Consider the following 21,798-nt stretch of genomic DNA (forward strand, 5'->3'; position numbering starts at 1 on the left):
CATCTCTTTGAACTTTTTTATGTGGTTACTTCTCTTCCGAGCTGGGCTTTTGGCATGATAAATCCGATTTTCGCTGGATTTATTTAAAACATTATATATTCATGCACGTTTGTGTATATAATTAAAATTACCTCAAATTAGTGTAAAAGGTTTGGGTTTTTTTCGCAAATTTGTTCAAATAAAGATAATTAATTTTTCAATGTAAACATAGTTTTTGTGTTGAAGTGTTTTCCAGCAATGGAAAAGAAAAAAACGATACGACATTCCAATCATTTTGTGACGCATTTTATATTTTGGTTGGGAGCACTGATCGGGTACTTTGGTGTGGACGGTCAATATACATATGTAAATAATTAGCCTTCACCTTAACAATACCCACTTGGTGGACCATTTTTTTTTTCCTGTTAAGGCGAAGAGCACTTTTATTTCATAGTTTTTCGCTCTATTTTTCTTTCGAGACCAGCTTAAAGATCGAAGAATTTTTGCAATGGAAAAGGAAAGTTAGAGATTACCACAACACCAACCATGTCATGACGCGATTCGGTTTCTTCGTGAAGGTGTGGAAGGCTCAAGGGCCGTACATTGATAGGTTAGGTTAGGTTGAAAAGAGGGTGAAGATATTAATCCGCCCCATGCCACTATGGACATACACCTAAGCCAGTAATCGGCTTGTTTGCGCTCTAAAAACTATAAAGTAACCTCTAAAAAAAATTAAGTTCGGAATTCCGTGCTACTTACAAATTCTTTAATTGTTTTCAATACCACTCCCCTAAGTTGGTTCATGTCTGATATTGTGTTTCCACTTAAGTACCGGTAGCTGTTGGACGCGAAAGTCGGGCAATGACAAAGGAAATGTTCCAACGTCTCATCATCTTCCCCGAATGCCCTACACATGCTATCACTTGCCGCACAGATTTTACATAAGTGAGCTCGGAGTTCTATGTGTCCCGTTATGATACCAATAGCTATACTGACCTCCTTCTTGGTTCCTTTCTAAAAATAGCCTCGTCTTCTCACGATCTGGAACCCCCCATAGGATTTTCGCCGTCCTACCGACCGTTTCGCTGTTCCACAATGTTGCATGAGCACTCCCTTAACTCGGTCTGCGTCGACCCGAAAGGTTTCGGGTTAACCAAGTTTATTGACGGCAGTCCTCTGGCCTTCACCGCCAAATCGTCTGCCCTTTCATTTCCCCTTACGCCGTTATGGCTCGGCAACCAAACGATGCGGATTTTGCCATCCTCAGAGAAGGCGTTAATCTCCCTCTTATACTGCAAGACTGTTCCGACCTTACCGTTGTTGTTATTGCCCTTATGGCAATTTTACTGTCGGCAAAGATGTTCACATTCGATGTCCCCGCGTTAGCATCACACCACTTCACGCATTCCGTAATCGCCCGGATCTCCGCCTGCAAGACCGTATTATGGTCAGGCAGTCTAAAACAGATCTCAGTCCCTGGGTTCTCAATGTAAACACCCACTCTGTCCTCTAGCTTTGATCCATCCGTGTAACATGATTTTCCAGATGACAATACTAGGGTTCCGTCAATCCAAGACTGTGCCAATGGCAGCAGTGCCTCGCACTCGACTTCAAAGTTCATCTCAGGTATCCGATCGGAAACCTCTTCCCTTCCTTCCAGGTTTCCTATCGTCGCCTTGATTATACCGCGATGGTATGAGCTGCTCCCATCCTCAATCCATTCTCCCATCGCCTTGAGTCTCATAGCCGCAGTGGCTGCCTCACACTTAATATGTATATCAATGGGTCGGATATCTCGAATAGTCTCCAGTGCCCTAGTGGGCGTGTTCCTCATCGCTCCGCCTATGCCAAGACAACATGTTCTCTGAACCTGTTGTATAGTACTTATGTTGCACTTTATCTTCATAGCAGTTCACCAAACTACTGAGGCGTAAGTAAGTATTGGTCTAATCACGCCCCTGTAGAGCCAGTGGACTATCCTAGGGTTCAGGCCCCATTTCGAGCCTACGGCCCGTCTACATAGTGCCCAACATCTGTGAGCCTTCTCAGTACGCTCCTGAATGTGACACTTCCAATTCAGTTTCCTGTCCAAGATCACACGTAAGTATTTGACTCGTCTTATATAGGAAACGTGGTGCGGTAAATTGGCCCACCTTCGTCTTCCTCGTGAACAGGCATATTTCAGTCTTCTCTGGGTTAACATTGAGACCTCTGGGTCTAGCCCAGTCATATGCCATATGCATGACCCTTTCGGTCCTTCTGTATAGCTCGTTCGGATCCTTACCCCTTAGAAGTATTATAACATCGTCTGCGTAGCAGACGGGATCAAATCCCTCCTCAGTCAGCATCCGTAAAAGGTCATTTATGGTTGTCACCCATAGGAGTGGCGATAAAATTCCCCCCTGTGGCGTGCCCTGTGCCACTTTCTCCCTTATATTTATGCCATGCGACACACAATTTATCCACCTTTTTCTTAGCAAATGGTATATTCAGTCTCTAAGGACCGGGTCCACCCGGTACTGTTCTAAGGATTATATCAGTGTGTCGGTCCGCACATTGTTAAAAGCCCCCTCGAAGTCAATTAATACCGCCATTGTGTACGTTTTGCATCGAAGGATTTTTGTATTTTATGCACAACCTCGTGCAGGGCAGTCTCCATCGACTGGATGTCATACTCTTTATCATGGTGTCCACAATACGTTCCATGGGTTTGAGTAGAAAGGACGTAAGGTTTATGGGTCTGTAAGCCTTTGGTGTCGCATAACTTGCGACACCAAAGGCTTCTGTAGTAACGCCGGAAATATTCCATCAGGTCCGGGTGACTTAAATGGTTTGAAGCTCCTCAAGGATTCCTTCACCATAAATTCCGTTATTATAAACCTTCGATCAACGTTATTATTCCAAGATTACGGTGTCTCCGTGAGTCCGTTCGTATCCTGCGGAAAATGGGGTTTCATCAAAAGCCTCAACATGTCCTCCGTTGTCTCTGCTCTCACTCCCATGTCGTCTACTAAAGTTTCAGTTTGGACATGGGTTTTTGAGAGAAACTTTTTTATCTTGGCGGCGTCATTAACGCTATCGACCTGTTCGCAGAAAAGCTTCCAGGAGGCACGTTTTGCCGCTCTGGTAGTCTTATTGTATTCCTTGAGCCGTGTGTAATACACATCCTTCTTCTGAGTAGTCTTCCGAATTTTGTCCAGCTGGTTTTCAACTTATTCCGGAAGCTTATTGGTTTCGACGCAGGCGGTGCTATTCTAAACCTAATGTAGCGATGGTCAGAGAAAGAGTGTTCCATGGAGACCCCCCAATTCTGAACCTTATCGATCAGATTTTCCGAACATATCGTCACATCTATTGGGTTGCCTAAAAAGTAATTGCGGATTTTTTAAAGGAAAGTAAATGCATTTTTAATAAAACTTAGAATGAGCTTTAATCAAATATATAATTGTTCGATAACCTTTTGCCATCTTTCTGGCAAATTTAGTATTTCACGCTCATAGAACTTCTGGCCTTTATCTGCAAAAAACTGAACCAAGTGCGATTTTATAGCCTCATTGCCGAAAGTTTTACCATTTGAGGAGTTCTGCGAAGATCGAAATAAATGGTAGTCTGATGGTGCAAGGTCAGGGCTATATGGTGAATGCATCAAAAGTTCCCAGCCAAGCTCACTCAGTTTTTGGCGAGTGACCAAAGATGTGTGCGGTCTAGCGTTGTCCTGGTGGAATATGACACCTTTACGATAGACCAATTCTGGTCGCTTCTCCTTGATGGCTTTATTCAATTTGTCCAATTGTTGACAGTAAACATCCGAATTAATCGTTTGGTTCCTTGGAAGCAGCTCAAAATATACCACACCCTTCCAATCCCACCAAACAGATAGCATAACCTTCTTTTGGTGGATATCAGCCTTTGAAGTGGTTTGAGCTGGTTCACCATGCTTGTGCCATGATCGTTTTCGACTAACGTTGTTGTAAACAATCCATTTTTCATCTCCAGTTATGATTCGTTTTAAAAACAGATCGAATTCATTGCGTTTAAGGTGCATATCACAAGCGTTGATTCGGTTTGTTAAATGAATTTCTTTCAATACATGTGGTACCCATATTAAAATTGATGCCAAACAAACAAATGTAAACAAAATTTCGCGCACTTTTTTTCTAAAGCAAGCTAAAAGTAACAGCTGATAACTGACAGAAGAAAGAGTGCAATTACAGAGTCACAAGCCGTTGAAAAAATTTGTCAACGCCGACTATATTACTACTATATTACCGACAATTACTTTTTGGGCAACCCAATAATACTTCTTCTCTAATCCTATTAACAAAGTTAGCGATGTTACCAATATTAAGTGTTATTAGGTCGTTAGTATTCAAGAACCCTGCCATGGCTAGGCCCCTCTTATTAGTGATGGTACTACCCCACGAAATGCGGTGAGAGTTCGCATCGCACCCTGTTAGTACCTCGTTTCCTGTCTGTCTTGTTTTCCCCACCAGCCGTTGCAGCTCCGATGTGAATGGCGGTGTCGGAGAGTCGAAAGGCAGATAAAGTGATACCAGGTATGCTCCACCGTCTCCCTGACTCACCACTGCTGCATGCGACGTTGACAACTCTGGGCAAAATATGTAATTCAAATTTTTATGACAAATAACGCAGGTCCTCGGCCCAGTACCAGTGTTAGCATAGAATAATTGGTAGTTCATATAGTTCAGTCCACAAACTTTGTTCCGGGTCGTCCATGGTTCCTGAATTAAGGCAATATGAATCTTGCCCTTGCTGATTTTCTCCATCAGAGCGTGTGTAGCACTTTCGCTCCGGTGGACGTTTATCTGGATTACCTCAATCATTGGTCCTCCAGTAAATTGACATCCTAGGAGTCGGTGATGATCTACTCCCTGTTCTTAGAGTACATTGACTTTCCTTTCACTGCATTGCTTGATGTCATCGTTTTAGGTTCTTTCCCTAGTCTAGTCTTCGGACTTTTTATAAAGTCGGTAAAGATTCCATCGTCGGGTCCCTGTTCGTTAAGCTTTATTGGGTTTCCATTCCCTGTACTGCCTGATGTTTCAATACTATCCTTCTTAGCCTTTCAAATCTTAAGTAAATAGGGCTCTTGGGAGTAGGTGATGGTACCATCATCGGCTCCCTGTTCGTTGGGTTGCATTGAGACTCCTGTCGCTGCGCTGCCTAATGTTTCAATATTAGGATCTTTACCTATCCCAGTATTCCGAATCTTTAAGTCGGTGATGGGTCCGTCGTCGGGTTTCTGTTTGTTAGGCTGTGTTGGGTCTCTCGCCACTGCACTGCCTGATATTTAAGTATTAGGATCATTGCTTCCCCTAATCTTTCCAATATTGAGAGATGCCGTGATTGTCTCATTGTCGGCCTGATATCGCAGAACGAAAATTTCTGCCTATCCTAGTCTTCCCAATCTTGAAAAAGACAGCTTTGCTGTCGTAGTTCGCCATGCCTGTCTTAGCCAAACTTGTCACGGAGACTTGATCAATGCCAAACATGCGACCAAACCTTCGTTTTGCTTCCCCAAGAATCCCAATATGCGTTCCGTCGCAAATTTACTGCCGCATCCCTTGATGAAGACCGTAGCCTTTGTGAGCTGGGGGATATCCATCTTTCTCACCAGGTCGAGCTATGCGCACTCCCAGGGAGCGTGAATACCTCTGACGAGCTGTTTGACGGTATAAATACATTCCGCCGACGCAAAACGCAGTGTAAAGATGTCCCCTCTATACTCGAAGCTCATCATTTGTATGGGTAGACACAAAAATCCGATCTTTAACCAGATCCTCCACTTGGGACCGATGATCTGGTGGAATCCTACCGGATGCACAGCCGATATTGATGACAGCATAAGTCAGCTCATCTCTGTTGTGCTTCCTTGCCACTCTGGCGTAAGAGGGCGGCTCCTTATCATTCTCAGCGACCATCTTCCCCTTCCGTGATGGCTGTGGCCTCCTTTTGGAAGTCACAGTCCTCCATGAAGACTCAGGGGCCGTGCGCGCTTCCTTCGTTTCTGTTCCAACTTTGTTTAACTCCGCAGGACACTGTCTGGAGTCTCCATTGCGGGATGGCTTGCTTGGTTTTCCCATAGTACTTGAAAGCGGGGAGCTCTTTTTCTTTATTTTCTTTTTATTTTAGCAGTGTTATGCTCTTCGGGAGATCTGATTCTTTTTCCAGCTTGGAATGTCCGTTCTATCCCTTCCAGCTTCCTGCACTTTCGCCCGATTACGCTGCCGGTACATACTCCTCTGTCTCCTTCGTCGTGCGTCGGATCGCTTTCTCGGTCTGCTTGTGAGCTTAGCAAAGCCATCGCTCACTTCTGCTGTCATCCCGATGCCCTCATCTCTCGATTCGGCTGCGATGATTGTTGCATTGACACAGTCGCTGTCTGAATCTGAGTCAGAAACACCACCTTTACCCAAAGGCTGGAATCCTACCGGATTATCCTCCTCTGGATTATCCGTCTCTTCCTCATTAATTAGTCTGACGACTAGTTGTGCGCTTGAAGCATTATTCTCGAAAACAAGTGCCAAAGCAACCACACCTATAGGAGGGGGAGCCACCACCGCCGATGTTGGTTCTTTGGAATCCATTTCTAGCCTACTCCAAAAGGCTTTTTTCGAGATACGGATATATATTTTTTTCTTTGAGGAGCGAAATAAAAGCACCTCCGTTTCACTTAACGGCTACAATATTTGTATATATTGGAGTTATTTACAATGAAAGTATGACACTAACTAAGTTCGATACCTTGCCACATGAGTTGTTGTTTTCCAATGCATACGTTTTGGGTCGTAGTGATGTGTTTTTGTCCACACAACTACAATCACTTCCATGGCATAAACAAGTTTTTGTGCATCTTTCGTAAGTTTTGTCAATAGCTTCAAGCTTATGGTGATTTGATTTTTTTTATTATTTTATCTTAGCCAGTTTTGGTCCAACTTGAGCAAAAAATTTAAAAGAGTTTTGAAATTGTTGGGAAATATAATTAGTGCAGGCTTATAAGAACAATCATTTATCCTTCTTTAGATAAAATAAAACTTAAACATGCGAAACAAACATAAGTGTCTATTGAGTGGTTTTCATGAGTGGCAAATATTATGCCTTATGCAGTTCTCTGGTGTACACACCGCCGGTTGGTAGTTGTGACCAGTTAATGGCAAAGCTAACAAACCCGACATAAATGGGCTACTATCTGGCAATAATCGTCTGGTTCAAGAAGACTTTAATGCGCATCAGGCTCTATGGCATTCTCGCCTAGGTAACGGCCAGCGGGGCATAGCTTTGGGAGAGCAGATTGAAGGATAGGATTACGAGGAGGTACAGCAGCTACCCAGAAATTTCCATTGCATCCCCTGATTTCCTGAGTGACGTAACATGACAATCTGTGGTCTACGAGCCGAAGAACAGCCATCACAATTTACCGTGGACGTAGTCACGAATGTCATCCAAGTCATTCAAGGCGTTGGGCCCCGACGGAAGCTCTACACAGATGCTGAAGAATCTGTATCAACTTGGAATCGAGTTCCTTAAAAGTTTTCTCAACCTGTCTTTGAACACTTATTTAGTGCCTGATGGTCCTGGTGGCACTGGACCTATCGAAGGCATTCGACACGGTCATCCATGCCAAACTATTTGAGGACATTGCCACCCAGGCCTGAAACGCTAGGTTGCGAAACATCTGTGATCGCCATTCATTTGTGGAATTTAGGGATAAGAAATCGAAGCACCGGATAGTTAAGGTTGCTATCCTCCATTTCTTTCATTTCAGCTCTGTGACACGTAGTGGAATAATATTCAGATCTGTCAGAATGCCGCTCTTCGATCTGCGACGGATTGTCTCCTCAATTCTCACTTGGACCACCTCCACCAGAAGACAAAGATCCTATCCGTGCGAAGACATAACTACATGCTATCTAAGCAGTATCATCGGGGCTATTATTGCAGAGACCATCCAAATAATTATCTTGCGGATAGTATCCGTCACCCAGAAGCCTTAAAGCAGATCTAAAAAAGTATTTGTAGCTAAACGTCCAGCCCCTTACGCCATGAGGATGGAAATTGAAACCGAACTAGACAAGCTCGAGAGAACTTGCATCATTATTTCAGTTTCAGTTTTTCATTTCAGTTTTTATTTCATCATCGCTCACTTCTGCCGTTGACCCACTGCCCTCACCTCTCGATTCTGCGATGACTGTTTCATCGACACCGTCGCTGTCTGAATCCGAGTCGGAAACACCACCTTTACTTAAAGACTAGGGACGAACTATCTGATTTATCCGTCTTCCCCAATAATTAGTCTGACGGCTAGTTGTGCGCTTGAAGCATTACTCTCGACTATAGGTGCCAAGGCACACATAGGAGGGGAGAACAACCTGCTGCGGTCTGGCGCAACCACCGAAGCAGTTGGGTCTTTGGAGTTTTTTTCTAGCCTATTCCAAAAAGGTTTTAAAATTTTTTCGTAATAGGTAGTAAGTATTCCGAGATACGGATGTTTTTTTTTCTTTGAGGAGCGAAATAAAAACACGCCCCACTCAACGGCTGCAATTGTTGGTGGTTTCTATATTAAAAAATAAATGTTATGGCAATATTCCTGCTTCTTTTGACAGCAGGTCCGATTTTATCCCAAGTCATTAAATACACCTTCGCTAAATGGTCATAACATATTAAGAAAATGTTTTTTTTTTGTTTTAAATACATGGGGGCTTAGGAGATGAAAAGTTTTTTTTTTTTCAAAAATTTGTAACAAAGTATTTAACCAAATTGCTACGTCGATATAATTTCCCTAAATTATATAAAATTTCATCAAAGTCGAACAACGGAAATAAATATTTATTGAAATTTGTCTATGGAAAAATTTTAGGAAAAAGTTTTTTGGGACTGATAGGCATAATAAAAAGACTTTAAAAATGTTTGTGTCGCAAAAATGCATCGGGCAGGCACAACATTTTTATTGAAATTAAGGCTTTAAAAATAATCTTGATGTTAGGTTGCCAGGTTTAGGTTTAGTCATTCAATTTTAGGCTTAGGAAAAAATTTAATTAAAAATTTGTCTTTAGAAAAATTTTTGAAGAAATTTTTTCCTTAAAAATAATTTCGAAGGAGGTCCGGCCTGGGCTAAAGTTTTGTTATTATAGAATGTTACGCTGAAAATTTGTCTTTAAAAAATAAATTTAGAAAAAATTCAATCAAAATTTTGTTTTTAGTAAGAATTTTTTTACATTTTTATCCTTAAGTAAATAATTTTAAGGCGGCAAAATTTTGTCTTTGTAGATTATTACAAATATTAAAATTCGTTATTTTAAAAAATTTTACTGAAATTTGTATATTTAAATTTTTTCTTTAGACAAAATTATTTTCGCTACTTCCCTGATGTATACACATATAGAAGCCACTGGCGCAGTATTTACAGTTTCGGTTTGTTTTTTATTTTTAAGTGTTATGTAGTTGTAGTAGTTATTTATTTTGACAGACGATTTAGCTCTGTAGAACTTCTGTTAGCTATTATATTTTGGGCAACACTGGTTTAAACAGGTCACGCACGTTTCGTTGTTGTAGTAGTGTGTTACACACCGGGCGGCAAACCTTGCCGATGAAGAACTCCATCGAGTCAATCCGGTACGTACAACCGTCTGCCATGGGATTCGTGTTTTGTTTTACTGTCAAACATATTCAGTTTGGTCTGTAATTTAACCATGAGTCGTCTAACAAACGAACAACGCTTGCAGTTATTGAATTTTATTACCAAAATGCGTGCGCTGTTAAATAGGTTCATCGCGCGCTTCTTCCATTGAGCGACGAAGCTCATTTTTGGCTTAATGGGTACCTAAATAAGTTTAATCGTCGATTTCGAGTGAAGATCAGCCAGAAGCATTGCAAGAGCTCCAGAAAAAGTCACAGTTCCGTGCGGGTTATGGGCTCATGACATTATTGGACTGTACTTCTTCAAAGATGATGCGAATCGGTGAGCGCTATCGTGAGATTATATCCATTTGTTTGTCCAAAATGCAAGGCGTTAAGTCGACGTCCTCGCGTTAACACTACGCCACCTCTCGTGGCACTACAAAAGTTCCGTCATCTCAGGTATCCGATCAGAAACCTCTTCTATTCCATCCAGGTTTCTTATCGACGCCTCGATCATACCTCGATGGTATGACCTGTTCCTATCCTCTATCTATTCTCCCATCGCCTTAAGTCTCATAGCCGCAGTGGCTGCCTCACACTTGTCTATGGCTCAGATATCTAGGATAGTCTCCAGTGCATGTTCCTCATCGCTCCTCCTATGTTGTTTGAACCTGTTATATTATTCTTACGTTGCAGTTTTTTTCCATCGTAGTCCACCAAACTACTGAGGCGTAAGTAAGTATTGGTCTAATCACTCTCCTGAGAGCCAGTAGACTATCTTCGGATTCAGGTCTCATTTCGAGCCTACGGGGCGTCTACATAGTGCGCAATATCTTTGAGCCTTCTCAGTACGCTCCTGATTGTGGCAATTCCAATTAAATTTCCTGTCCAAGATCATTCCTAAGTATTTGACCTTTTCATATATCGAAATCGTTATATTGAGGAAATGTTGTGCGTCAAAGTGGCTCACCTTCGTCTTCTTCGAGAACAGACTGTCTTTTCTGGCCCTAGGTCTAGCCCAGTCGTATGCCATCTGAAAGATCCGTTCGGACCTTCTGTATATCTGGTTCGGATCCATACACCTTAAAAGTGTTATATCATTTTCTACGCAGCAGACGGGTTCAAATCCCTACTCATCCAGCATCTGTAATAGGTTATTCGTGGTGGTTGCTGTTGTTGTTGTAGCCATATTTGCATGTCGGAGTGGCGATCCTCTTCAAGCTCTTATATGCGAGCAAGCTCGTTACGGTCTATACGACCGATCGCCGCGGGAACAGGATGACCATTTGTTATTTAAAAGCGTCAATAACTCGTATTGAGCATCGTAGTTAATCGTACTAAGTATTAAAGCAAGAGCCGGTTCCACCCGGCCTCTCTCTAAGACTCTCCACTTGATGCCGCTATTTGTCCGCGACTGCAGTTGCAGCTACACCGTATGGAGCATTTCACTATCCGCAACCTGTTGGCGCGTCCGGTAGTTCACAGCTAAGCCTCTAGAACTAACGAAGAACATCACACAGATTGGAGCTCAAAGTTCCAGCCAGTGCGATGCTCATGTCGTTGTTGTTGTTGTAGCAGTTTATTGTGCTCTATCTTTCGTCTGCTTGATTCTGTTGGGTGTCAAAACCCAGGAATTCTGCGACTAAGATGGGGTGCGTCCACTGGGATCTGGGTCTGGCTGAGCAGTTAAACAGGTGACGTGTATCGTGCGGTTCCGGGTTACAATCGGGACATACATCTTGCACGTCGGCATCAATCCTAGCTCTGTAGGAATTGAGGTGACTGCATCTGCCGGAACGTAATTGAGTCAGAACTACTCTGGTTTGCCGGCGGAGGTCGATTTCTTCAGGTGCAATGGGTGGCGGTCGTTCTCCAAGGACTACATTCACCCTGTAGCCAATTACCGCATCTGCCATCGTGTCTGCATGAATGTTGTTTAGACCTGCTTGATCTAGAGGTTCTCTCTTGTAGCGCTGAACCTCACGCTCTAGATCATGTAGATCTACCTTAAGGCTTCTGGGCGGTGGATATCTGTGGCATGTGGGGAGAATGTGTAAGAGCTGTCAAATGTGACGCCAAGTATTTTGGGACACTTGATGGTCGGAATCATTTGCTCATAGTTATCCCGTGCAGGGATAACGACCTTGTCAGATGTCAAAATCGTCTCCTTCGTCTTTCTCGTGAACAGCCAAATTTAATTCTTCTCTGGTTTAACATTGAGACCCCTGGGTCTAGCTCAGTCGTATGCCATCTGCAAGACCATTTCGTGTCAAGATACCTACAATTATCCATCTGTTCCTTAGCATATGATTTATTCAGTCTGTAAGGACCCGGTCCATCCGTTACTGTAGACCTTTGTTGTCGCATAACTTGTGGTGTCCGGCTTGGGTATAAATACCACCCTTACCTCCTGCCAGACTTTCGGAGTATATGCAATTTCTGGCCGGATGTGGCACCAGATAGTCGGCATCCTTCTGTAGTAACGCCGAAAATGTTCAATCAGGTCCGGGTGACTTAAATGGTTGAAATCTCCTCAAGGCTTCCTTTACCATTATTTCCGTACTGATAAGTCTTCGATCAGCCTCATAATTCTAATATTTCGGTGTCTCCGTGAGTCCCGTTGCATCCCGTGGAAAATACGTTTTCTTCAAAAGCCTCAACACGTTCTTCGTTGTCTGTGCTCTCACTCCTATATCGTCTACTAAAGTTTCAGTTTGGCATGTGTTTTTGATAGAAATTTTCAATCTTAGGGGCGTCATTAACGTTATCGACCTGTTCGCAGAAAAGCTTCCAGGAGACAAATTTTGCAGCTCCGATAATTTTATTGTATTCCTTGAGCCGTATGTAATACACATCCTAATAAACTTCCGCGTTTTTACGACGTGATCTGTTGTAAAGTCTGCAGACCTCTTTCGCAATTTTGCGAATCTCCCCGGTCATCCAGGGTTTATGGAGTGCTCCATAGAGATCCTCCAATCCTGAACCTCATCGATTCGATTTTCCGAACATATTGTCACATCTAAAACCTCCTCCCTAATCCAATTAACAAAGGTAGTGATATTTCCAATATTAAGTGTTGTTAGGTGGTTAGTATTCAAGAATTCTGTCAGGGCTTGGCCTCGCTTATTAATGCTAGTACTACCCCACGAAATGTGGTGGTAGTTCGCATCGCAGCACCCAATTAGTACCTTATTTCATTTCTGTTTTTCCTTCCTCACTAGCCATTGCAGCTCCGACGTGGGTAGTGGTGTCGGAGAGTCGGAGAAAGGCAGATAAAGTGATGCCAGGTGTGCTGCACCGTTTCTCAGTCTTATCACTGTTGTATCCGACGGGGAAAAGATATAATTTAAATTTTTATGACAAATAACGCAGGTCCTCGACCGAGTAAGCATGAATAATTGGTAGTTGATATGGTTCAGTCCAGAAACTTTGTTCGGGGTCGTCAATGGCTCCTGTATTAAGGCAATATGAATCTTGCCCTGGCTGATTTTCTCCATTAGAGGTTTATCCGAATAACCGGCTCCTTACGTTTTCAGCGACCATCTTTCCCTTTCATGATGGCTGTGTGGTTCTTTTGGAAGTCACAGACCTCCATGAAGACTATAGGCCAAAACCCCTAAATCGGGAGATCGTTATATATAGCAGTTATATCCAAATATAGACCGATTGGGACCATATTGAGCACAGATTTCGAAAGGCTTGACGTAGGTCACTTTGTTAAAATTTAGCGAAATCGGATAATAAATGCACCTTTTTCGGGCCCATGACATTAAATATATTCAAATATAGCTCGACCTGTTGAATGTCGGTGACCTAACGTAACACATTGTGTCAAATTTTAAGCGAAATCGGACTATTAAGTTGGGATAAATGGGCCTAAGACCTTAAATCAGCTGGTTGGTCTATACGGGGGTTATATCAAGTTATAATCCGATATAGCCCAACTTTTGCCTAAACTCCCTATGGATAAAAAAAGGAATCTGTGCAAAGTTGCATATAGTTATCTCCATTATTAAAGACTGTGGCGTAATTTCAACAGACGGACGAACATAATAGATCGTTTCCGTTGCAAACAGAATGACACTGTGGTGGGTATAAAAATACTAAGTTTTAAAACTGAATTCTTAGACATCTGTAAAGAAAAATGAGTCAAATGAGCGACCTAACTTTGAGGGTAGCATCGTTATTTTGAAGATTTGCTGCTTTAGTTCGCAATAAAAAGCGCTCAAGAACACAGAAAAACTTTACGGTAGTACACTGCCAGACATTAGAATGAAGAAATAAAGGAGCCAACATACATGGGAATATGGCAAATACATGGCAACATGGCAAATATGTCATTTCAAGACCCTATTGTAGTCAAAATGGCCAAAGGATTGTGTGCCAGAAAATAATTTAGACAGGAAAAAAGGTGTTCGTTTAACGATAATCCTGCACCTACCCACGCAATTTCGGGCAGTGCAACAATAGGTGCTCAGCCGTCTAAATGCGTAAGTCCGCGTGTGTCCAGCGCGACGTCAAAGTCCTGACCTTGCAATGTCTTGTCCGGACCCCTTTCAGTAGTGAGAGCGGTAGCCGTGGGAACGTTATGGCGATTGGCTATTGAAAGGCGCCAATAACTCGCCTTGTCATATTAAGTATCACATATAGTCAGTATTTAAGCGAGAGCCGGCCGTCCTCTTAGTGAGACTTTCCGCTCGATACAGCTGATTGGCCGCAACTGCAATTTCAGCTTCTCCGTATATGAAGCATCCCACTGTCTGCAATCAATTGAAGCGCAAGATAGCTCTCATCTCAGCTGGTGTTCAACTGACGTTGAACACCACACAGTTAGACATGTGACGTGTGTTAACTGCCCAGCCAGATCCACTCGACTCGGACCCAGATCCCTCTGGACGCACCCCATCTTAGTCGAAGAGTTGCTGGATCTTGACACTCAACAGAATCAAGCAGCCGAATGATAGAACACAAAAACTGCTACAAAAACAACAACAACATCACACAGATCGGATCTCAAAGTTCATACACGTGTAGTGCCAAACAAGTGTTGTAGGGTATAAAAGTCAAAAGTGAAAAAGAAAATCAGTTACAAATTGCGTCCTACAACTGCTTAAACGTGAAATCGGACCGATTCAGGCCATAGTTGGCACGGAGAAAGCAATCGCACCCTCAAGTTTAGTACCACCAATATTTGGCATATATATTGAAAGTTATAGACAATCGGTTAAAAATTTCGCCTTTAGATGCTCAAGGAGTCAAATAGGTCGTTTTACATGGCATCTATGTTAAAACCGATTTAACCCAACGAGTTACTAATGGAATGACGAAGTGCTTAAAAGCTTCATCACATCGTGGTGGTACAACTACTCCAAATTACAGGTAAATTGGGCCACTAACTGTGCTTAATTGCAGAGAAAATGACAAAAAACACGTCTTTTATGAACTTGATACAGTAAATTGGGAGATTGGTATATATGTGGGCTATATGAAGCGATTGTTCGATATAGATGATCAAAAATACATATAATCAGAATTTAATACTTTAAGGCGTTGCAAGCGAAGTGACAAACTTATCCTATGATGTTGGGTATGAAAAGAAATTGGAAAAAAATCGAATGTAAATGTAAAGGGGCGCGGACTAAGCGAGAATTTGTTTGCCGGGAAAAGGTACCCGCTTTCGACCCTGGTACACGTAAGGATTTATGCATACGCTGTGAGGCAAGGAGAACTTCCACTTCAGGTTCTTATTTCTTTGAGGGCTTGTTTGAGTTAGCGGTTGTGAATTTTCCCAAGTTTTTAAAGCGGCCTGGCTGATTCAACGGTAGGAACTACTGTATATTACCTGAGGTATTACAATCGACGAGAATTTCTAATTGAGTCTGGTCGCAGACTGCCACTTAAACCTAACCTAGCCTATGTGAGAAATTATTAAATGGTTTTTACGAAGCAATTTCTTGGCAATCAAGAGATTTGTGAAAACCTGCGAATATCGTTATTGCAACAGAAACGCCGGTGACACTTGTTTAATGTTCGTTGTACTCTTTATAATGACAATACTAATAACTTGCATTGATGATGCGATAAAAGGCATTGTTATCTCATTCAGTGAAGATTTTAAATATATTTTTTGGAAGACATTTAAAGCCCGTTTAAATGAAATTCACATATTTAACCATACTGCATTATATATAACCTTAATTCGAATATAAATAAATCAAAGTGTTAAATGATTACTTAAACAATGTGTTTGACAACTGCTTAAATTTGTGTATTTCTAGTTCTATGTGGGAATCGAGTAAGCCAAATGACTCGTACATACAACGATATTGAGGCTGTAACACGCCTTCTAGAAGAGAAGGAAAAAGATTTGGAGTTAACAGTGCAAATTGGAAAGGAGCTTCTGACGCAAAACAATGCGCTGGAAAATAGAATAGCTGATTTGGAAGCTGATTTAAAATCCGCTCATGAGGATCGGGCACAGCTTGTACACGAACTACATAAGAAAAATGAACTCATTTCAGTTCTAACAAACGATTGTGAGGATTCCAGTGATAATGGTTCGTATATTATGATCACATAATTACATATTAAGTATAGGTTTTTATATATTTTAGATACTCCAACATTTTCCAAATCCATTACAATGGATATATTACAAAAGAAGATTATTTCGTTGCAAGATGAGAACAAATCATTAAAGATAGAGGCAACCCAATTAGCAAGTCAAACTGATGAAGTGGAAGCGCAAGAGCGAAAATTAATGAATGATATTGCATCCCAACTAAATGACGCGAACCAGCAGTTTGATAGTGTTAATTTGGAATTGGAACGACAGCGTGAAGAAAATCGTCTACAATATGAGCAAATTGCTAGTCTATCTTCTCGATTAATGGAAGCTGAAATAAAATTACACCAACTAACAAATGAGAACGAGGAAAATGTTAGCCTACTTAATGTTACAAAAGAAAATCAAAACAGTTTGGCATTTGAGTTGTTAGAATTTAAACAGCGTTACCAGGAGGTGTTAGCTTTGCTTCAGGAAGCTCAAGAACAGTTGCGAAAGCAACGAAAAAAGGCAATGCCGCAAGCCCGCAGTTCTTTTATGTCTTCAATGAGTATCTTGCAATCAGACTCTTTGCAGTCTGAACTAATGGAGTTGTCACTACATTCAGAGCATAGTATAGACTCTGGGATTTCCGGTGACACTAACCGTACCAATGATCGACTTGGGAGGCTGATATCGCAACTACCTGTAGCCGGCAGTGGTGCAACACATTTGTTGGGTGCAAGCTTAACGCAGCCATATAAAAGAGTTTTCGATACCGTTCGTTGTGCAACAAAATGTGGCAATTTTGCCGATGTGGATAGTAATACAGCAATGACACACCTTGGTGCAATGTCTATGAGCACGGCGTCCGGTCCTCGTATGTCTACAATGGCCATGAAAAGTAATAGTGGAGCATATGGCATTAATTCTGTATTGAGTGATACTATGGGATTGGGTGAAAAGACTTTGTCATGTGAAAGTTTGATATCACAATCAGATGATGGTTATCCATCTCAACCATCTGGCGTTCCTGGAGTTCCGGGAGCTAAAGAACTCGAAGCTGCCCTCAAGAGGTTAACGCCTGCGGAAGTACTTGCACGACGCGCTATGCTTTCGTATGCCCCAGCTGGCACATATACTTATGAAGATGTTCAGACTACAACAAATTTGCCTATAGGATTGCGCACACCAGACAGCATTATGTCGACTGGATCTTCTGGTATTTCGTCGTCAACAAATATGACATCATCTATGCACCAATGGCGTTTGCCAGAGAAATTGCAAATCGTAAAACCTATAGAAGGTTCACAGACCCTACATCACTGGTCACAGCTTGCAACACCCACATTAAGTGGCCTTTTGGAGGAACGGCCTGGGGTTACCATACGCGGAGGAAGGGGCCTTGATGATTTGGGGATGCAAATGTATACATTATCCGACGTTGAAGAAGACATCAGCGAAGAATTGCCTGGAAAGCAATATGAGGTTGCAGGTTGTACATATACCTTCACAACAAGTATTGTTATGCATCCCGATGACGGCCTCTCAACTGACTTATCCTTTTTGTCACAGTCTCAAGTATCGTCAAGATGTGCCTCTGCGTCAACTTCGCGACAACCAAGGTAAATGTTGGTATACAACATTTATAAAAAAAATTACATTTTTTCTTTTTTCTTATTAATGTTTCTGTAGTTGCCCTCCTACACCAAGATCTTGTCTTTCGAGAAAAAATTCCTGTTCAACTTTTTCTGTAAATTTAGGCTTAGCTTCAATGTTGAACGAAAGAGGTATCAAAGCTGTTACTCCAAGCGCCTTAAATACACCCGCTGGTCCTAACTTTTCGCCCACAGTTACTCCATGCAATAGCCCTGGTAATATAAAATTATGAAATACGTTTGATATGAACCTTTTTAATTATTTCACTTAATTAGAGGGATCTCCGACGCGATCCATGTCTCCAGAGCCACTTTTTGGACTACTTTCAACAGGGGCGGATTTAATCAGAAGAAAATTAGTCGGTGGTGATTTAGACAGGCCAACTCGCAATCAACAACAGCAGCAGAACCAGCAACAAATTATTTTGACTCGATTAGAGAGGCGTGCATTAAGATCATTGCGATTGGTAGAGAAAGTCGAGAGAATTGGTTTAGAGAATATTATTACGACGCAGCCAAACCCTATGTCCCAGTTGGCTAGTGGAATTGCGAACAGAAGTGCAAGCCCCATGGCCCAGTTAACCAGCCTCAAAAATATTCACACAAATTCAAATAATATTATCAGTGATTTGCATTTTAATAGACATCATATAAAAGATGTCCTTCATAAAGGTCTACATCCTCTTGATGAATCCCCGCAAAAGAATAGACCACAGTCCTCCTGTTTACCAAAATGTAGAGCAGTGACTTCAGCTGAATCCCAAACAACCAGCCGGATTCAAAAAACGCACGAAACAATTGAACCTGATGCACAATGCACAGTTAATAATGCAACCGATATTGACAACTCAAACGTTCGCGTGAAGCAAATGCAAAGACAAAAATCTAGACGAAACTTGAAGAATGGCCAAAGATCTGATTTGGGGACCATTAGTGGACGAGTACGCACAGATTTGGGACATGTAGCATCAAAGCAATGTGAAACAACACTTACTATGCAAAACACCCCGTCGTCAGCTCCAAAATTAATCAGAAATCATTCGCTCTCCGATAAATCTGAAACCAAAGAAGCTTCTCCAAGTATTGCACATTCATTTGTGGGATCTGTAAGCTCCTTGTTATTTGGTCGCAAGGGTGGTTGGTTGTAGATGGGAGAATGCCATGTATATTTATTTGTTTTAAACGAAGTTTATTAAATTAAAAAGCACTATACGCTTTAATAATCACATTTGTATCTAAGCATAGACCGCTACCCACTTCTGATAAATGAAGGTTAATGTAAAAGCATTGTTTTTTCTGTATTCTTTGTTATTAAGCCTATATTTATGTCCTCATAATTATTTCTATGTCCAAATGCGCTGCTTGTACATTTCTGGCATACAAATGGTGCGATATTTTTCTCTAAAAGGACTGATCCGAAGCCGTTGTTTTTGTTTTAAAAATGTTTGATTCACATTTGAGAAAAATGTTTGAAGTTGACAACATGCAAGAACACAACATTAGAATTGTTTGGATTTGAACAAAAATTTGGTTCTGTTACATTTTTAATAAACATGTGAAACAAGTAATGAATTTGTAATTTAGCAGGCCTTATACTTAATAGCAGTTTAGTATTTGGGTTAATACATTTTCGGTGTTTATGTATATAATTTCAAAACAATGTAATACTGTCCTTTACCATATGAGTTTATTTGATTTTGATTTTGAAGACATGTAGTTTAAAGCCTTACAGATGCCCCATGTTGAGAGAAATTACAAAATTATCTAATATAAGAATGAAGGCAACTGCATAATTTTTGTTATTACTTTTAATATATTTTTAAAGTTTTTAATTAATTAAATTTGAGATCAATATAAAAGGGGGAAAATATTGCGATTTTTTTCGCTACTGCCTAAAAGAAATTATTTTAGAATTATTATCAACCTTTTTTAATTTATATAGGCAAAACTCCTAACCCACTATTGGTAAGGTATGGTATTGATTAATTCGTAACTATACACTTAACGACACTGAAAAAAGTAAAAATTAATTTTTAATTGAAACTGTTTCAATTACGAAAATTACTTTTTTGAAAAAAGTGATTGAAAATTTTTTCAATTAAGAAAAATGCATATTCAATCTAAAAAATTAATGATGATAAAAATTTGTTGATATTATATATATGCTAGCCGAACCGGGCCCTCTCAGCTGAACCGTCTTTAACTCTCTAATATCTTTTAAGGGTGGGGAAACTTCGCCCTGAATGTGAATATCGAATTCGTGCATTGTGGCATTTGGCGGGTTTTGGGCGGCCCCGAGGCACTAGACTACAACAATAGAAACCATGTTTTGCTTTTGGTGACGGTAGGTTAGGTTGAAAATAGGGTGCAGATATTAATCTGCCCCATGCCACTATAGACATACACCTAAGCCAGTAATCGGCTTGTTGTGCGCTCTAACAACTAAAAAGTAATCTGGAAGAAGAAAATTTTAATTTTTCGAAAATACTCCAACGTCTCATCATCTTCCTCACATGCCCTACACATGCTATCACTTGCCGCACCGATTTTGCATAAGTGAGCTCGTAGTCTTATGTGTCCCGTTATGACACCAAAAGCTATATTGACCCCTTCTTACTTCCTTTCAGTAATAGCCTCGTGCTCTCACGATCCGGTTCACCGCATAAGATTTTTGCCGTCTTACCGATTGTTTCGCTTTTTCACAGTGTTACATGCGCATTTGTCGCCCACGCCCTTAAATCGGACTGTGTCGACCCGAAAGGCTTGGTTTAACAAAGTTTATCAACGACAGTTTTCTGGCCTTCACTGCCAAATTGTCCGTCCTTTCATTGCCCTTACTCCGTTATGGTCCGGCAGCCGAATGATGCGAATTGTGCCATCCTCAGAGAAGGCTTTAATCTCCTTCTTACACAACTTGGTAACTGTAAGAGTGCAAAAAAGTTCGAAGTTCAAAAAGTTCAAACGAAAAATTAGGGTAATGAGAAGTGCTTTTTAGGAGAACGATGGCAGCTTAGACATTTCGACTCAAATATGGATATCAAATTCGTGCAATACTCCCTCCCAAACCCCTTTAATTTGAGCCCCATATTGCCATGGTCGGTATATATGAACTGTTTGGAGGATGTTTTGAGGCCGGGCGCCCACCGTTATTTTGCCCTGAAAATATATTCATTCATTCATTTTTATTAATCAAACATCGCCCACCCGGGCTTATATATATCAAATACGTTCTTTTCCCCCTAACACCGTTGATTTGAGCTCTAATTTGCCATAGTCGGATATGAAGTTCTGTTAAGGGGATCCTTTAGGGCGCCACCCCCTAAACTGAGCTTCATATCCCCCAAGTACTTGGCTCCAAAATTAGACATCAAATTCTTGTTCTACTCTCAAATACCTTTCACTTGAGTCCCATATTGTCATAATGGGTCAAATAACCCATTTGACGTATCTTTAGGAGGAAAAGCGCCACTTATACTTGTACGCAAATTTTAATGTCATATTCGTAATCTACTCCCAAATACCTTTCATTTGAGTCTCATATAGCCATGGTCGGCTAATTTGCCCATCTGGGGGTATTTGGGGGTGGGGCGACCTTACATTACTTGGACCAAATTTTTTATGCCATATTTGTAATCTTATGCCGAATACTTTTCATTTGAGTCCCATAGTCATGATGGGTCATATGCCCATTTCAGGCATTTTTGGGAGGTAGGGTGACTCCCTCTACTTCGAACTGATTTCGTATGCCAGATTCGTAATCTACTCCCGAATACTTTTCATTTGAGGCCCATATTGACATGAACATCCAATATGTCTGTTTGGGCGAATTCCGGGTTTGGGGCGGCCCGATGGGTACTAAGACCCAAATTTTAATACCATATTCGTATGCTATTTTTTTTTTCATTTGATACCCATATTGTCCCGATAGGCCGACTTTTTAGTCCACTTTTATTTTTGGGTAGTACTTTTGGGGTAAGG

The 21,798-nt window shown here is 41.3% G+C and overlaps 1 protein-coding gene across 5 annotated transcripts in view; it reads left to right on the forward strand.

The window, feature by feature from the left end:
• The window catches only part of LOC106087127 (trafficking kinesin-binding protein milt), a 130,278-nt gene extending 110,890 nt beyond the window's left edge, over positions 1-19,388 (forward strand). For all 5 annotated transcript variants that reach the window (XM_059366121.1, XM_059366122.1, XM_013252051.2 and 2 more), the window contains 4 exons: positions 15,897-16,175; positions 16,233-17,787; positions 17,858-18,036; positions 18,097-19,388. In XM_059366121.1, the coding sequence (XP_059222104.1) occupies positions 15,897-16,175; positions 16,233-17,787; positions 17,858-18,036; positions 18,097-18,968 (2,885 nt within the window). In that variant the 3' untranslated portion in view covers positions 18,969-19,388. The remainder of the gene's footprint in view (positions 1-15,896; positions 16,176-16,232; positions 17,788-17,857; positions 18,037-18,096) is intronic.
• The last annotated feature ends 2,410 nt before the right edge of the window (positions 19,389-21,798 follow it).

Source organism: Stomoxys calcitrans, chromosome 3, assembly GCF_963082655.1.
Source record: "Stomoxys calcitrans chromosome 3, idStoCalc2.1, whole genome shotgun sequence".
In the NCBI taxonomy this organism is placed as follows: Eukaryota; Metazoa; Arthropoda; class Insecta; order Diptera; family Muscidae; genus Stomoxys; species Stomoxys calcitrans.